We start from the raw sequence: 17,970 nt of genomic DNA, 5'->3' as shown, positions 1-17,970 counted from the left end.
TTTTGATAATGAATGACAATGACAATATGGACATGATCTAGACAGGTATTGGTTGATCGTGAGCTTTAACCCAATCTATGCTAACCCCCTTTCGCTGATCCCATCTAATCCATGTCTTCGAGTTCGTTTAGGCCTCTTCTCTGCATGGTTAAGAACGCTAAGGGCTAAGGAAGATGAATAGAGAGGGTCATGTGGGGATTAATTTTTTCTAGGCCGAGTTGTACAAGGGATGAGACTGGTCGGGCAAATAATACCGTCCGCAGGTAAACGAAGATCAGGTATTGGTTTTGGTCGTTGGGACGGCTTGATCGTCGACTCGTGTGGGGCGTGACCTCGGGGTCGGCACGCTGTACAGGTTTTCTAACGGTTTTCCTTATAAATTTTCCAACTTCTTTTTTCAACTTAATCAATGAAAAAACCATTGACTAGGTTAAAAAAAAAAGTAAACGAAGATCACAATTTTGTTGGTGGAAAATATCGCACGTCGGGCTGGGCATCTAGGAACGGGCCACAATCCGTATCAATCCATACCTCACATGTTTGAACGAACGAGGCCTAACCAGATTGCCGGATTACGGCCCAATCCGAGCCCAATCCTCCGGACTTGGAAACTGGATTGCAGGTCACTGGCTGGGGTTAGACGGCGACCACGACGACGGCGACGGCAGCGACGGCACCACCCTTCCATTTCTTTCTCTCGTTTCAACCGGAAATCCCTTCTCGAAGACCCCCCACCCATTCCCTTCCCAGCTCCCGGACGCCATGGCGTCGCGAGTGGTCACGACGGTGCTCGCCGGAGCCCTCCCCGCACCCCCGCACGCTCCCGTGGCCGCGGCCGCCGGCGGTGGCAGCAAGTTCATCGAGTGGAAGAACCGCCCGAGCCGCCACCGCGGCATTCGCTGCGGCATCGCCCGTGCCTCGCGCAGCCGCCCGCACTACCCCTCCTCCGCCGCCTGGACGGCTGAGGTAGCTGCAACTATACCCCAAACCACGTCCTCCGAGGTCCCCGGAAGCTTTAATCTCCATGTGGATGGTCTGGTTCAGGACGGCGTCCTCGAGCAGCTCAAAAGCGCGGTCGCTGCGCTCGCCATCATCGCCCAGATTTCCGTGGCGCTGCCGGCGAATGCGATCCTCTACTCGCCGGACACGAACGTGCCCAGGACTGGGGAGCTCGCGCTGCGGAGGGCCATCCCGGCGAACCCAAGCATGAAGACCATACAGGTAAACGTGCATCAGGACCGCCGTCGTGCTTAGCATGTCGTGCGATTGGGCGTTGCCTCTCAGGTTCTGTGCCCACATTTGCCAGGAATCGCTGGAGGACATCTCGTACTTGCTGAGGATACCGCAGAGAAAGCCGTATGGCTCCATGGAGGGGGATGTCAAGAAGGCCATGAAAGTAAATTGTCTCCCCTTAGCTCATCTTGAGAACTATTCAGATTGGTGCTGTCATATGCTTCTTCATTTCGCTGTAACCTTCTTACTGAACTAGCTGAGTTCATCATCCTGAATCCTGATATATAGAACTGACTCTGGATGCAGATAGCACTAGATAACAAGGAGGCAATGTTGGGAAGCATGCCTGCAGAACTAAAGGAAAAGGGCTCCGAGCTGTACACTTCCTTGCTCGAAGGGAAGGTAAGTAAATTGTGCTAAGAGTGTGAAAATTCAGGTCGTGAAACAGAAGTAAATCGCGCTAATTGGCTATATGATAGTGAGTTGCTTCAGAATGTTTGCAGGGTGGTTTACAATCTCTCTTGAACTATATCAAGGACAAGGACAATGACAGGCTTTCAGTAGCTCTTGCTTCTTCTCTTGATACTATTGCTGAATTGGAGCTGTTGCAGGTAAGTCTGGTGAACTAACTTACAAACTATTGTTTTCAAAATATTCAGAGCAGACTAATTCTGTTACGGTGAAGGTTGAATTACTTAAATCGGGTTCTTTCTCTCAACAGGCACCAGGCTTATCCTTTCTCTTACCTAAACAGTATTTGGATTATCCAAGGTGAATTTCTGTTTGACTTCTCTAATCTCCAAATGCATTCCCAGTCATTTCTGGAACCAATTTATGTTTACATGTTTTCGCATTTCATTTGATAATCGCCACCAACTCTAGATCATAAAATTGTTGTGAGGGTGAAACAGTTCTACTCCGTAGGTTCAAGCTGATACAGAACTCTATCATTCATGATATAGAAAACCATGTAGTTGTTACTTTCGTTCATGAATCATGACAGGAACAAGTTGGACACTTCTCTGCCCGAGCTGCTTGATGATGTTAGTAATCAGGACTCTGGGCTACTTTTAGTGATCATGTTGCTTTGAAAACTGACATTTATTTTTATTGTATCGCTGAATATTCACTAAATAAGTTACCAGTTATCAATATTTGGATGCTAGTTGGTTATTGCTTCTGCTGTCTTGCGTATATTTCAGAACTCTCAGACACAAATCAATTAATAGTTAATTTGGCACATGTCCGTTCAATTACTTTATTTTGCAATTGTGAAAAGCTAAGAGAAAAACACCTCATTCTGTATCATAGTGTAATATTACTAAATTCTAAGTTGTGGTTAGCATTGAGTGGTGGGAACATCGCACAAATATTTTTCTTACAAAATTCGTAAGAAGCGGTAAAAAAATCCTCCGCTTATGACAAGTTAATGCACAAGCTATATAACATATGAAGATTAGTAACAATAGATTCTGCAAGTGTAATGGTGGGTTGCCTTTTCCAGTAATCGGGGCTTGGAGACACTTATAATTGTTTGTTCTTTGTCTGATCTCTAACAAAAGATTTATTTCAAATTTGATTTAAACGTCTTTTGCCATTGATAGGCTAACTGGAAGAGGAGTCGTTGAATTCACAGTTGAGAAAGGTGATGGTTCAACATTCGTTCCAACTGCTGGTGGTGAGCCCAAAAGTGTTGGTACAATTCAGGTAGCCGTTTGCCAGATTATGATATCATAAACAGTTGAGTCAACGTTCTTGCTGCCTCATCAATATATATATGTCTAGGGAAGATAAGAGCGTACCTCTCCTTTTCGTCCTCGTTGTCAGTTTTTACAATCATTTTTTGAAGTGTTTTAGTGGCCATCTAATAGCCAGGCATCATGAACTGCACTCTTCTGGCAATGATATAGCCTTATTTTCTATCCCCTGTCATTCCATTATTTGCATCAGTACCATTGTTGGCATAGTTCCTGTAAAACAATGACCGATTTATGTGGCAATTATTGATTCTTTTTACTCCATGCAGGTTGTAGTTGATGGGTATTCTGCCCCACTGACTGCTGGGAATTTTGCGAAATTGGTAAGGTAGCTTAACTCTGACCCTGTCTCATTATTTTCTACATGGTGAAACTTATAAAATGTAATAAACAGAACCAAGATAACTGTCTCTATTGAAGAGGCATCTGCTAAATCTTCAATCTAACATATGCATTTTTCTGTACTGTTTGATTTCTTTTACAAGTACTTGCTTTGATGGCTCAATGAAGTAAAATTTGCTCCAGGTTTTGGAGGGGGCATATGACGGGGTAACACTGAAATCTGCGAACCAGGCAGTCATTGCAGATAGTGAGTCTGGGAAGAAAGGGTATACTATTCCACTAGAGGTCATGCCTGCTGGACAATTTGAACCATTGTACAGAAGTCCGTTAAGTATTCAGGTCACTCACACTACTTCAACAATTGAAACAGATCTGAGCTCATGCTCTCTATATCATGACTCATTTCATTTGCTGCATCTATTTCAGGATGGAGAATTGCCAGTCCTTCCTATGTCTGTATACGGCTCCGTTGCCATGGCACATAGTGAGGATTCAGAGGAATACTCATCACCAACCCAGTTCTTCTTCTACCTCTATGATAAGAGAAATGTGAGTAAAATGCTACATCTTTAGAATCTACCAACATAAACAATGAATAGACACAATCAACCAATTATATATTTATTGTCCACATTTTATAAATCAGATTGGGTAAGTATATGTCACTCAAGAATGCACTAAGGTTCTTCCCCTTTTGTGAACCATATTTACTATCTTAGGGCTGCTTTGTGCCCTGCATGAAAATCAATACAATTCTTGAATACTAGTTAAAAATGTCTATGCAAATACGGCGCTAACCACCGCTGCTCAGATAATACAAAAGGTATGAGGCTCAATCTCCTCTACCATATACTTAGGAACTACTGAGCTGTCTATGAGGAGAAGCATCAACTGTGAACTATTATGATTTGTGATATTTTCTTTATTTTTGCAGTCTGGTTTAGGAGGAATATCCTTTGATGAAGGCCAATTTTCAGTTTTCGGGTAAGTACTAATGGCTTACTATATCACGGTTGTGACCACTGGATAGCAGAAATTATCAGATTTTATGGTCCCTAAAAAGAAAGGATCTCTCACTTTGGATTTAGAAGGATTTTTCTGTTGAAACAAACATGTGCAGGTATGCCACCACAGACGGAAGAGATGTCCTTTCGCAGATCAAGACTGGGGATAAAATTCGTTCCGCCAAGCTGGTACAGGGCAGAGAACGCCTTGTGCTGCCAGCGGCAGCTTCAGCGCCGGCTCCAGAAGATCCAGCGCCTGCTCCAGCAGATCCATCGCTTGCTCCGGCAGAGGGTTGACACAATCATGTACAATCAGCCCGAAACGCTCCAGACATATACAACATTCTTTCATTGACCAGGAGACAAACCATTTTGTATACGAGAGCAAGTAAACTTGACCAAAGACAGCTTATCAAATGGAGTATATATATAGAAGAATCATCGTACACTTGAAAGTGAAAACAATTTTGGTGTGTTGGTACTCCCACAATCTCAATAGTAGAATGCTATCCTATGGTGTCAGGTAGTCGCCGGCGGCGTGCATCTGTCGTTGAGCCAGGCTATAATGTCGCCGCGGACGCGGTTGATGTTCTCCTCGGGCTCCCCGAAGAGCATGGAGTGGAGCATCCCGTCGTACATGTTGATGGTCTTGTCCTTGCTGGCGGCGGCCTCGTAGAGCGCTTGGCTGACGGCGGGGTCGGTTACCTCGTCGGCGCTGCCGTGCACGACGAGGAAGGGGACGGTGACCTCGCCGAGGCGCGCGGCGAGCTCGTCGGTGGCGCGCAGCAGCTCGACGACGGTGCCGAGCCTGGGCCGGCCGTTGTAGCGCATGGGGTTGCGCGCGGAGACGAGGCGCTTGGCGGGCACCTTGACGGACTTCTCGATGAGGTCGGCGGTGGGCACGATGGGGAGCGTGGGCGCGAACCGCGCGACGAAGGTGAGGATCTCGGGCACCGGCCAGGGCGGGCGGATCCGGTCGGAGATCCGGCACATGGGCGCGACCAGCACGGCCCCCGCCCACTCCTCCGGCGGCGTGCGGAGGTGGATGAGCAGGCAGATGGCGCCGCCCATGGACTCCCCGAAGAGGAAGCAGGGGAGCCCGGCGTGCTCCTCCCGCCGCCTGACGGAGCGGAAGAAGGCGAGGAGGTCGGCGACCGCGGGGTTGAGTTTGGGGACGAAGGCGCGGAGGCCGTGCGAGCGGCCGTGGCCCGGGAGGTCGGCGGCGAAGCAGGCGAAGCCGGAGCGCGCCAGGAAGACGGCCGTGGACTGGAACGTCCAGCTGATGTCGTTGCCGTAGCCGTGGACCATGAACACGAGCGCCCTCGGCCGCGTGCCCCCCGCCGGCCGCCACGAGCGCGTGAAGAGGCGGCGCGCGCCCGCGCCGTCGTCCGGGGCGGTGAAGTAGGACGACTCGCCCTCCGCGCCGTGCGCCGCGTAGTACTCCGCCTCCGTGGCCGGGTGGTCGCCCCAGAAGTTCACCGTCGCCGGCACGTCTTCCTGCGTCATGGTGGGAGACGGTGAGGAGCGGCCGCCGGCCGTTTTGGGGTGGATGGGGGGAAAGGGGAAGTGGTGCCGGCGCGGCGAGTGGTGGGGGAGTCGTTGCTTCAGTTACAGTTGCGTAGAGGACGGGGGAGGCCGTTTCACTCACACGCTGACGCTCATGTTGGGGCTGCGGGGATTAGGTTAGTTTCGGAGGTAGGTGACTGTTCGTGCCGCCGGCCCACCGGCCCGTGAATGCTTCGGTGCAAATACAACCGCGGTGTACCGTATGATCGCCTCAGTTTTGTTACTCCGGTGTATTGTACTTTTTTTTGAAAAAATAAGTTCGTTATGCAGCGGCCCGATGCAAAACCGACATTAAAATTTAAAATGTTAATTTTAGTACGTTTAGGTTGTGCCGGGGACACTAAAATGGATGCGCGGTCTCACTTATCTGTTTGGGTCGGGGGTGACCCAGCGGTCCCATGCAAGTTTTCTTTGAGAACTTTTCTTTTATAAAACAATGCAATTTACATAGTTCAAAAAAAGGTAAAACATAAGAAAAATTAAAACATGCCTCCAAGTCCTCCAAACTCTAGCCCAGGCACCGACAACTACTACTCGTCCTCGTTCTTGGTCAGGTCGACGAGCCCCGGCGTTGGCAATGGCCAGTTGGGCACCTCGTTCTTTCAGGAGGAGGGGGAGCGAACCACGGCATCATAGGCCACTGATCCCACGACAACGACATGAGCGATGGAGGAGGAGCAGAGTCCTCCAACGTTAGCCTGAGATCTTCTTCCTTTGAGAGTCCTGGCAGCATGTGCACTGTGGCATTACCAGGCTGCGGCTGCAGCGGTTCTGGTGGCTGCGACATGAGGACAACCAGCCTTGCCGCCTCCTCCTCGGTCAACTCGCCCGGCTATGCGGGGAGCTGGTCCAGCCTGCTCTCCCCTACGCCTTCCGCGACTGATGGCAACAACTTCGTGCGTACTAACTTGTTGAAATTCCAAGTAGAATGTTGTAATAAGCGTTTTTATCGACCTCTCAGGAAATTGGCTGAGAGCTGTCTTTTGATTCTCCTACTCAAGCAACCTACAAAGCAAAGTAATTGCCCTATTTCTCTAACTCCACTGTGTGTTTATCAAACACAAGGTTTCGTATTGGTAAAACAGAAGTAACTTGTAAATAAAGTAAAGTAAAACAAACTATAACTAGGCAAGCAAGGTACAAACAATAATATGAAGCTTTTGTGGGTTTTGGATTGTGTTTTCTAATATTAAAATAATTTTGTATTTCAGGATTTAATTAATGCAACGCTTGACAATTTAGTATGGGATAAAGAAACAAAATGCGAGGCCTAAGGCAGGGCGACCCGCTCTCACCGTACCTTTTCTTGCTGGTTGTGGATGTGCTGCAGCAGCTTATCCGGCAGGACCCACTCTTGTGCCACCCCATCGTTGATGGTGCTCCCTGTCAGGTACTGCAGTATGCCGACGACACTCTCATCATTATGCGTGCTGACCTGCCTGCTGCGGTGCGGCTCAAGGAGCTGCTGGATCAGTTTGCGGATGCGACTGGTTTGACGATCAACTTCCACAAAAGCACCCTGGTCCCTATGCACGTCCCTGAGGCTGATTTGGTGGAGATCCAAGCTGCTCTCGGCTGTCGGGTCGAAGGTTTTCCTCAGACTTATCTTGGCTTGCGCCTCTCCCGCGAGAAGCTCACCATGCTCCACTTCGCGCCTTTGATTGCCAAAGTGGACAAGTACCTTTCCGGATGGTGTGCTCTGCTGCTCTCCAGTGGTGGGCGGGTGGTGCTGCTCAATGCCGTGCTCGATGCCCTCCCCACCTTTGCCATGGGGGCCCTCGACCTGCCTCCCGCCTTACTCCGCGCCATTGACGCGCTCCGCCGGGCTTTCCTCTGGAACGTGCCAGGGCGCGCGACCGGCGCCAAATGCCTTGTCGCCTGGGACGCGGTGTGCCGTCCCAAGAGGGAGGGTGGCCTTGGGATCAAGTGCCTCGCCGCGAAAAATGAGTGCCTGCAGCTCAAGCTTGTGCACCGTCTTCACTCCGACGTCCTCGCTCCGTGGCCCCGCTGGGCTTGGAGTGCGGCTGCTGGCCATGTTGCTCCCGGCCAGCATTGGAAGCACCTCCAAGCGCTCATGCCGCTATACCGGAGCATTTCGGTGGCCAAGGTGGGAGACGGGCAGCGGGTGCTGTTCTGGTTGGACAACTGGATTGGTGGTGAGGCCATTGGCAGCCGGTGGCCCATTCTCCTCTCGCATGCTCTGCGTCGGGACGCCACGGTCAGCTCCGTGATCGCCATCGGCGTTCGTCAGTCGCTGGTCCCGAGGCTGACCGCCGCCGCCGAGCGCCTGCTCCCGGCCCTCCTCGCCCTGGTGGGTGAGGTCGCGCTCTCGGAGGCGACCGACACGCGCGAGCTGGTGCGCTGCCGCAAGAAGGCTGGAGGCCTGGATGCCTCGGCGCTGTACCGGCTGCGCACCTGGGGCGGCATCGACGACCCTGCCCACGACTTTGTGTGGAAGAACTTTGCGCCCTCCAAGGTGCGGTTCTTCGCCTGGTTGCTGTCCAAAGGGCGGGTGCAGTCACGGGCGTCGCTGCTGCACAAGAACATCCTGGCGGTCGCTGAAGCCGGCTGCCCCGTTTGCCATGCTCCTCTGGAGACGGCGAACCACATCTTCTTCGAGTGCCCCTTCGCGCGGCGGTTCTGGGGTGCTGTGGGCTTTCAGTTCCCCGACGCTGCTGATGTCAAGCTCCTCCACGAGTACGCCGCTCATAATGCAGTGCCTCCGGACTCTGCCTCAACGTTCACCCTGCTGTGCTTGTGGAACCTGTGGAAACATAGGAATGCCGTCGTCTTCCGTGAGCAGCAACCCTGCCTCCCGCTGCTGCTACATCTCTGTCGGAGTGAGGCTCGTTTCTGGCGAGCTAGACTACCTGGGGATCAAGAACTCGCGGAGGCAGCTTGGCTGGGCTGCCTAACTGAGAACATCACCTCTGTCTGATGTTCTCTCTCCCCTGTACCTCCTTTATCTGAAAACTCCCCCTGTACAAACTCTTATGGCCTTGGGGCCAAGCAATATATACAAAATTCAGGTGGGGACTTTGTCCCCTCCCCCCCCCCCCCCCCCCCGCGGTGACCATCAAAAAAAAAGAAACAAAATGCAAGTTTCAGATTGCCTCGAGCTTCGACTAACTGTTGAATGTAAGGCCGAAACTTCAGGTAGGTTCCCAACCTCAAAGCTTCTCTCAGAGAGGTGTTTATATGTTTGTGCTTTCATCCATTATTGGGCACAAAGGAGCTATTGACAAATCAAGTCCAGCATAGTAGTGTGTTACTTTAACCAAGCATCTAGATCGGCTGATGCATAATCATTCACTGAAATGCCCAAGGTACAAGGTGGATACACGTAGAGAATTTCAAAGGAAGTACGACCCAAAGCAGAGTGAATATATGTATTACACCATCACTCGGCCAAGGGAAGCAAGTCATCCCACTTCTTTGGACAAGAATGCACCATGCAACGAAAAAACCCCTTCCAAGCACCGATTTAAGCTTCCAGATTGACCATTCGTCTGCGGATGATGAGCTGAGCTTATGCGGAGGGTTAAGTCAGCTAGACGGAACAAGTCCCGCCACTATCAAACTTGTGAATATACGATCTTTGTTCGAAATGATCATACATGGCATACCATGAAGGCGGTAGATATTATTCATGATTCCTGGGCCACTTTGAACGCTATGAAAGGGTGGCGCTAAGGAATATTGTGGATGTACCTTAAAAACTTATCAAATACCACCAAGATCACATTATACGTATGAGACATTGGCATGCCTTCTATGAAATCCATGCAAATCACTTGCCAAGCTTATGTTGGTACTGGAAGAGGCTGGAGTAATCCGGGTGTGCACACGTGTTCTGTCTGGCTGTTGACAGAGCAAGTGGCAACAAATTGGCGTAGTGTATCTTTCATTGTAGGCCATGAAAAGTACTTCTTGATGCGATGATATTGATAGGTGGCCAAGAAGCCAGAGTGGCCTCCATGCCACTATTATGTAAGGCTTGCAGAATATGTTGTTGAGCCAACTAGTTACTGCCCACCCATACTTTGTTATGCAATAGAATTATACCATATTGCAATGTGTAACCATTGTCATTCTTTGTTGTCACACTGAGCTCAATAATCTATTTGAGGATCATCCTCCTAGCCAGCTATTATGTAAGTTGTCTAGCCAAGCCGGTTTTGCCACAGAGACATTGACAACTGTAAGATCATGAGACGGTCTTGACAACCCATCAGCCACTGCATTAGTACTCCCCTTCTATATTTTAGAGTGAATTGCAAATCCATCAACTTAACAAAATCTTTATGTTGTAGAGAGGTATGCAGCCTTTGATCAGTCAAGTGAAGCAAGCTCTTGTGATTAGTATGGATATCAAAAGATCGATGTTGAAGATTAGGGTACCATTTTTCAATGGCCAAAAGAATGGCTAAACATTCTTTTTCGTACGCCGGCAAGGTCTGATTCCTGGAATTAAGCGCCTTGATATGGTAAGCTATAGGGTGGCCTTCTTGTAATAACACTGCTCCAATGCTAGTGTTTGATGTATCTGCTTCCAAAGAGGATTTGTTCTGGAAATTGGGAAGAGACAATAAATGAGTGTTGGTCATGGATAATTTGAGATGCTTGAAAGCCTCTTTCTAAGATAGGACCCAATGAAGAGCACCCCTTTTTAGCAGTTGGGTCAGAGGCTGTTATAAACTTATAATAGCATAACGTTGAACATATTCACTATAATATTGTGTGATATCTAAGAATCCCTTGAGGATTTTGATGTTTGTAGGCGATGTCCATTTTTGGACTACCTCCACTTTACTCGTATCCGTAGATACAACATCCGGACCAATTACATGTCCCAAATATTCCAATTGGTGAGAGCAAATGAACATTTTCTTTGTTTGACATATAATTGATGATGCAATGACAATTGCATCACTTCCTTCATGTGTTGCAGATGAGTTGTCAAATGGGGGTTGTACACCAAAATATCATTGATAAAGACCGATACACTTTTCGTAAAACAAGGGTCCATGACTTGATTCATCGTGCTCTGAAAAGTTGTTGGGGTAGAAGTGAGGCCGAAAGACATCACAAGAAACTCATACAACCCGTGATGAGTGTGGAACGCTATTTTTGGTGCATCACCTTCAACAAATCGGATTCAATGATAACTAGACGAAGGTCCAACTTGCTAAACACATTAGAGCCTGCCAACTTGTCAAGTAGTTTGTCAATCACCAGCAAAGGATGCTTATTATTGATAGTGAGCTTGTTAAGTTGATGATTATCGACGCAGAAACGCCATTGGCCATCTTTTTTCTGAACTAACATGACTCGTGAGGCAAAAGAACTCGAAGTGCGATAGATTATACCACAACATAGCATTTCATAGACATGTCGACCCATCTTTTTTGCGGTATATAGCGGTAAGTGGATTTCACCGGTTGAGCTAAGGGAATCAAGGAATCTACTGATGATAGGGCAAAGGTGGCCGATCTTTCGATGAGAGTATGATAGCGTCGATTTGTTGGTGGAGTTCGTGCTTCACGATCCGACTACACGTGCAAAGCTCGTGCGCCAATGCAATCGCTAGGACAATCTCCGGGAGTTACTGATCTTGCGGATGCACGATCAGCCTGACCAGCGAGGGTCTTAATTCCTACCTGAAATCGAGAACAAGTAAGAACTAATGATGCAATCAGAATATTGCGGATATAGATGAAAGATTTATTGAATAAGGTGGGATTCCGAATAGTCGGTCTTGTTATGGGCGTTGGCCTCAAAAGAAGTACACGAGAGTTGCAGCTATGGCTAACTTTTAGTCTAATCAAAATCCAAGTCTAAACGTGACGGCTATGGGGGTATTTAAAGGAGGAAAATGTGGGGTTTCGACCAGCCATACGTATGGTGGCCGAAACAAACCCTAGAAGGCCTTTCCCCCTTCAATACGGACTCTAAAAAGTGGCTGACTTAATTCCTGCGAAAATGACATGGGCCTGGCCCAAAACTAAAGGTGACGCAGCACCATATTATGCTATGGACGAAATTATGAAGTGGAGAACTCTATATTTCGTCCATGTCTTCATCTCTTCTTATGGTGGCTTCAATGTTCTGAAAATCCACTTGTGGCGTCATCTTCAATCCTCAAGTGCTTGCTGCCATCTCCTCCATGTGTGATCATGCTCCAATGCTTGTCCTCCTCATCCATGCTAGGTCCATCATTCCTAAGAGTAATAAACATATCTGATTTAGGCAGCATCATATTCTCATGTATATGAGGAATAGTTCCAAGAAACGAAAGTACCTGATAGTTAAGTTGTTTGGCACGAGCTCGAGTGATTGGTCCTTGTATTTGTGTGGCTGTAGGTACAACGGTTGTATCAATAGATGGGATGTCCTCATCAATTGATCTTGCCGTCATGGATGTGGTAAAAAAAAATTTGGTTCTGAGAGCAAATGCTGAAATTCCTCCAATAATTCAACAAGCAGTGGTGGAAAAGTTTCTTCAGATATTTGCACAGAAGATTCCTCCAATGACATAATAGCATCACAATGTTGTCCAGTGATCTGCATCACATGAGACAAAGCTCCTCGTTTGATCATGCCACGCTGTTTGCGTGATGACACTGATGAACAAGTTGGTTTAGCTGAAGGAGCACCATGTAGAGTTATGTGATGGCCCTTGTGTGTAAAACGCAAGATATAACGCTTCCAATGAACCCACATTGGGTTGTAGAGATCTAACCTATCTTTCCCGAGAATCGTATCATAGCAGCCCAATTCCAGAACATTCATCGTGTGATGGAAAGTATATCCTTGGACTGCCCATTCAAAGTTAGGAACATAAGATTTACACTGAACTGTTGCACCATCAGCGACAGTAAACTGCATAGCCACCATGTCTTGGGTATGACACTAGAATTTATCTACCAAAGTTTGACTGATAAATGATGAAGCACTACTAGAATCGATTAAGATCAGAATCTGATGCTTCCCAACTACCCGTGAAAGTCGAATAGTACATTTAGCCTGACTATCTCGTGGAGCTACTGATGCTGGAGCCACTGCTGCAATCAACATCAAATCATTAGGATCTGAATCAGAACTACTATCATGCTAGCCAAATATGTAACTACTAGGTAAAACATCCATCAGCTCTTCAATCACATGGAGAGGCACGTGATCGGGGCATTTGTGTGTTGCATTGTATTTTTCTCCACACGTAAAACAGAGCAGAGGCTCTTGGATCTTCTATAAGCTTTAAGAGAATCTAGCTTATCTTCCCACTTGTTAGATTCAGATTTCTTCCCTTCCTCGGACTTGGACACTGAACGTTGATCTTTAGATACACGATCAGACCAAGCAGAAAATCTAGAATAACCTCTGGATTCATGCCAACACTGTTTAGGCATGGACTCCATTTCCTGCTCCTGCAACAATGCTAAAAAACTAGCAGTATCCAAATCTTCGGGAAGATGCAGACGAACTACTGAATGTAATTCAGGTCTAAGCCCTTCTATAAACTCATCTACAAAGAAAATCTCATCTAAGAGTTATAGATTAACAATTGATGTCTCAGTTTTTGAAATTGCTCTACATATTTAGTTACTGAAGCTAACTGTTTTAATTGGCGTAATCGTCTACGGTACTGAACATATTTGTTTTTTGCCAAAAATTTCATGCACCATACAACACATCTCACCCCACTCCTCTATCTTATCTTTAATTTCAACATTATACAACCATAAGGCAGCGGTGCCTTTAAAAGTGAGCGACTTATAGCGAATGCGGAGCATAGGCACAATCTGATAGAGCTCATAGTAATTCTCACATTCCGGTTGCTAGGGTTTGGGTTTTCCCCATAAATTTTGGGGAAATCCATCTTTAGATTGTACATATTAGTAATCAACCATGATACTCCTATCATTGATATGTGTCCTCACGCTCACGATGAACTAAATTGGTATGAGCATGATCAATGTTGTTTTGGACTGGAATAGTACCTGCTCCCAGGGAGCATGATGGAAAGTATATCCTTGGAATGCCCATTCAAAGCCATGAACATAAGATCTACACTGAACTGTTGCACCATCAGCAGTAAACTGCATAGCCACCATGTTTTGGGTATGGCACTAGAATTTATCTAGCAAAGTTTGACTAATAAATGATGAAGCACTACTAGAATCGATGCTTCCCAACTACCAGTGGAAGTCGAATAGTACATTTAGCCTGACTAGCTCGTGGAGCTACTGATGTCGGAACCACTGCTGCAATCAACATCAAATCATCGGGATCTGAATCAGAACTACTATCATGCTAGCCAAAAATGCTAAAAGACTAGCAGTATCCAAATCTTTAGGAAGATGCAGACGAACTACTACAAAGAAAATCTCATCTAAAGCAGAGTTATAGAGCAAGAGTTGATGTCTCAGTTTTTCAAATTACTCTCATATTTAGTTACTCAAGCTAACTGTTTTAATTGGCGTAATTGTCTACGGTACTGAACTTATTTGTTTTTTGCTACACTTTTTATGCACCATACGACACATCTCACCCCACTCCTCTATCTTCCATATAATTTCAACATTACACAACCATAAGGCAGCGGTGCCTTTAAAAGTGAGCGGCTTATAGCGAGTGCGGAGCGCATGCACAATCTGATAGATCAAAGTAAGTCTCACATTCTTGTTTCCAGGGTTTGGATCCCCCCCCCCCCCCCTAAAATTTGGGGATATCCATCTTCAGATTGGACAGATTTGTAATCGACCGCGATACTCCTATCATTGATACATGTCCTCACGCTCATGGTGAACTAAATTCGTATGAGCACGATCAATGTTGTTTTGGACTGTAGGTTCCCAAGGATGGCGTCACCCCGGAGGATATGTGCATCGCATTGGTCCACTGACCCGAGGCTGGAGCTCAACGCCGCGGTGAGTGCTAGAGGAGCCTCCGTCGAGAACGGCGGGTGTGCATGTGTAGAGGTGTTGATGACGATGCCCTCAATAACATCCACTGTTACAGTCCCGTCACCGTGTCGGTCGCAGCGTGCCGAGGTACCTCGCCCGCCAACGGCGGCTCCAACACGTCAGCACGAGATGCGCTCATCACCAGCTGCTCCTGGATCGAATCCACCTTGAGGTCCATGGCCATCATGCGGTCGACGACCATCTTGTAGGCCTTCGAGTCCCGCGCTCTGCGTCGCGAGATCCTGCATCGTCTTTGTCAACGATCCCTCAATCTGCAACTGGACCTTGCGAGGTGCCAACTCGAACATGGATCGAGATCGGGTGAATTTGACCAACTGCGGGTGTTCCTGGAGGAAGCTTTGCGCAAATCGGAGGCCGATTTGCACCCAACGATCAGGAGAAATAGTTTCTTGTGAAATTCGACCCAAATCCTCCGCAGGGAATCACCAGACTCTTGATACCAATTGTCACGGTACTACTTGCTCACTTCCATTGCTTCCACGGAATATTTGAGAAACAAGGGAATTGGAGAGGGAAATGTCAGATTCAGGAGAGGGACAGAATCAGTAAGAAAATTCAATCTCTAATCACTCGTTGGATGCCCCCAAATTGGCACAACATCTATCTCTCTCTTATCTCACTCCGGTACACACGCAACCTGGTGCTCAGCCTGCTGATGACGCTCTCCAGTAGCCCACGCCCAATCATACGATGCCACGTGTCAGGCCTGTGTCTTCACGACTTCTCTTATTAATTTTACATAGGCACCTAGCGTATCTGATTCTCTGGCATCGTGTCTGGCCTCTCCCATTATTGAGTACTCTATCACCAAACAAGCTATAATCGGATCCCGTAGCTGAACTGTCACGATCGAGCACAAGTGTGTAGACACCACGGCGGCACTGCCGAGAGCCACATTTCCGGCGCGTGATATCTTCTCGTACTTCCCGAGAGCTTCCCTATCTGCCCTTGCACTCCATGTGTGTGGTAGTATGTGACATGATTTGTGATCGAGCTCTCGGCAGAAATTAAGGACCCAACAATCCAACCATATATGACAATGCGGTAGCAAAGCAATTCATAATTCATTAACTGAACTTAAGCACATTACTGCTAACAACAAACAAGCGAGATACGTGATGGATGCTTCCTACGCATCCACCCATACTCCATAAACACACACACACACAATCAAATACCAAACGCCCGTCGGCGGCGCACGCAGTGGCAGATACATGCATGCAACATGCGTATACATGCATGCATGGCTAATGTAGAGGCTATTTTATTGTAGCAACCAAACGCTAGCTACCGATGGATGGGCGTAATGTGGACGTGCTGTTCGGCCGGCTCGATCAGGGAGACTCGGAACCGGGGCGGAAGGGGTTGGGCACCTCGAAGCCGGGGTTGGGCACCCAGGTGTCATCGGCGCCGGGGAGGAACCGCCCGTTGGCGGCGGCCGGGATGCTGTGGTCCAGCCCGCCGAGGTCCGGCCTGTAGTGGGTGCCCAGCTCGTACCGCCCGATCCCAGGGATCAGCACCGTCCCCTCCTGGAACGTCTCCGGCCGCTTCACCGCATCGGCCGCCGCTGCAGCCACGGGCTTCCCGGCCGGGATGCCGCGCGCCGCCGAGCCCAGCTGGGCGAAGCACGCCGCGGCCACGAGGACCGCGAGGATCAATAGGGACGCCAGCTTTGCCATGCCGATCGTCGAGTGACCCGAGTGGCTAGCTTTGATCACAGCTAGTGGTAGAGCAAGCGGGCTTTGGTACTGTCCCGACCAATTGCTGGCTGTTGCTTTCGTTGTGGTGTTGATGGTGATCGCTGCGGCGAGCTTATATAGAGCGCGTGGATCGAGCTGGGAGCCTAGTGACGCGCTACGGAATAGAATGGGAGGGAAAAGGCGGTGCGTTCAATTCGTATGGATCGCGCCCCACGATGCTGTTACCAACTCCGCGCCGCGCGTGCGTTATTGTGTAGAGAATTTGGTGAAACAGCTAGAAGAATCTGAAAAATGTGAATGGTAATTAAGGTGTCTAAATCTTCTTTCTTCTAATCCATGCTATCCATATTAACTGTTGGTGATTTAGTACTCCTATGTTTCATAATTTTCGTTGTTGATTTAGATGTATCTAGACATATTTTGTGTATAAATACGTCTGAATCTATGACAAGAATTATAGCACAAAGAGAGTATAACTCAGCGACACTTACTATGCTTTGTTTCATAGTATTGCAAGTAAAGTAGAACTACTAAGAGTAAGTTTGGGAAGAGATATGCGTAGAAGTTAGTAGTACTAGTGATGCTATCCAGAAATTAGAGAATGCTACAAGCTCCTTCACATATAAGTGACTCAACTTGATTTGTCTACGGAGTAGATATGAATGTATTTATACATTGAAATGCGTATGTATACATCAGAGCAGACCTGAGTTGTATTTAGCAAATAAAAATATGAATGTATCAGGTTTGCAGGGTGTGGGTTTGAGAGATGGCTATTTTGATACTAAATCTATTTCTGAAAAAGGAAATAATGCCGGTGATGTTAATTCTTCTGCTGAGGAGTTATATGATCTATGTAAGGTATTAGCTGGTGGCTATAGCAACACTAGTAAAGGTACAATTAGAGTTAGAGTTAATTTTAATTATGATATACGTGAGGGATTAAGTGTAATTGTGTGGTATGTTTTGGAACCATAGAGGTCTTAATGACCCTTAAAAATGTTTTCTTCTTCAAAGCTGTTAAGGACTATAAATTAGGTTTCGTGGGATTGCAGGAAACGAGAAATTTAGTTTATAGAGTTCTTTATTGAATTATCCTGTTGGTACTTATGACTTCCTACCGGGGTAGTTCTCCTGCAAGGGTTTTTGAGGAGGGGTTCTTCTAGGTATTAATAATTAACTGTATGATATTATAGAGATGGACTGTGGAATTTATAGCACTACTAGAAAACAGGCTATCAGTGACGCACCACTTTTACCCATCAGTGGCGCACTAGTGGTGCGCCACTGCTATCACGCCACTGCTAACTCCTAGTAGTGGCGCACTAGTGGTGCGCCACTACTAAGACACGTAGCAGTAGCGCATTACATGATGCGCCAT

At 47.6% G+C, this 17,970-nt stretch overlaps 3 protein-coding genes across 4 annotated transcripts; 1 reads left to right on the top strand and 2 right to left on the bottom strand.

The window, feature by feature from the left end:
* The first annotated feature begins 603 nt into the window (after positions 1 to 603).
* LOC127333035 (peptidyl-prolyl cis-trans isomerase CYP37, chloroplastic) lies at positions 604 to 4,784 on the top strand. 2 transcript variants are annotated; one of them, XM_051359355.2, is made up of 12 exons: positions 604 to 966; positions 1,045 to 1,221; positions 1,307 to 1,396; positions 1,540 to 1,635; positions 1,737 to 1,844; positions 1,955 to 2,004; positions 2,838 to 2,940; positions 3,260 to 3,313; positions 3,516 to 3,671; positions 3,759 to 3,881; positions 4,267 to 4,316; positions 4,453 to 4,784. In XM_051359355.2, the coding sequence occupies exons 1-12, from the start codon at positions 763 to 765 to the stop codon at positions 4,631 to 4,633; spliced, it is 1,392 nt and encodes a 463-aa protein (XP_051215315.1). In that variant the 5' UTR covers positions 604 to 762; the 3' UTR covers positions 4,634 to 4,784. The 2 variants fall into 2 exon arrangements, with proteins under 2 accessions (XP_051215315.1, XP_051215314.1); XM_051359354.2 differs by having other exon boundaries at positions 604 to 1,221.
* On the bottom strand, positions 4,746 to 5,957 carry LOC127333037 (caffeoylshikimate esterase). Its single transcript, XM_051359356.2, has one exon. The coding sequence runs from the start codon at positions 5,840 to 5,842 to the stop codon at positions 4,856 to 4,858; it is 987 nt and encodes a 328-aa protein (XP_051215316.1). The 5' UTR covers positions 5,843 to 5,957; the 3' UTR covers positions 4,746 to 4,855.
* A 9,977-nt stretch (positions 5,958 to 15,934) lies between these two features.
* On the bottom strand, positions 15,935 to 16,694 carry LOC127333033 (uncharacterized). The gene has a single exon (XM_051359352.1). It carries the CDS (start codon positions 16,566 to 16,568, stop codon positions 16,224 to 16,226), a length of 345 nt encoding a protein of 114 aa, XP_051215312.1. The 5' UTR covers positions 16,569 to 16,694; the 3' UTR covers positions 15,935 to 16,223.
* Positions 16,695 to 17,970: the final 1,276 nt, after the last annotated feature.

Source organism: Lolium perenne, chromosome 2 (genome assembly GCF_019359855.2).
Source record: "Lolium perenne isolate Kyuss_39 chromosome 2, Kyuss_2.0, whole genome shotgun sequence".
Lineage (NCBI taxonomy): Eukaryota > Viridiplantae > Streptophyta > Magnoliopsida > Poales > Poaceae > Lolium > Lolium perenne.
The sequence above is the reverse complement of the archived record's forward strand: the minus strand, read 5'-3'. Positions and strand labels throughout refer to the sequence as shown.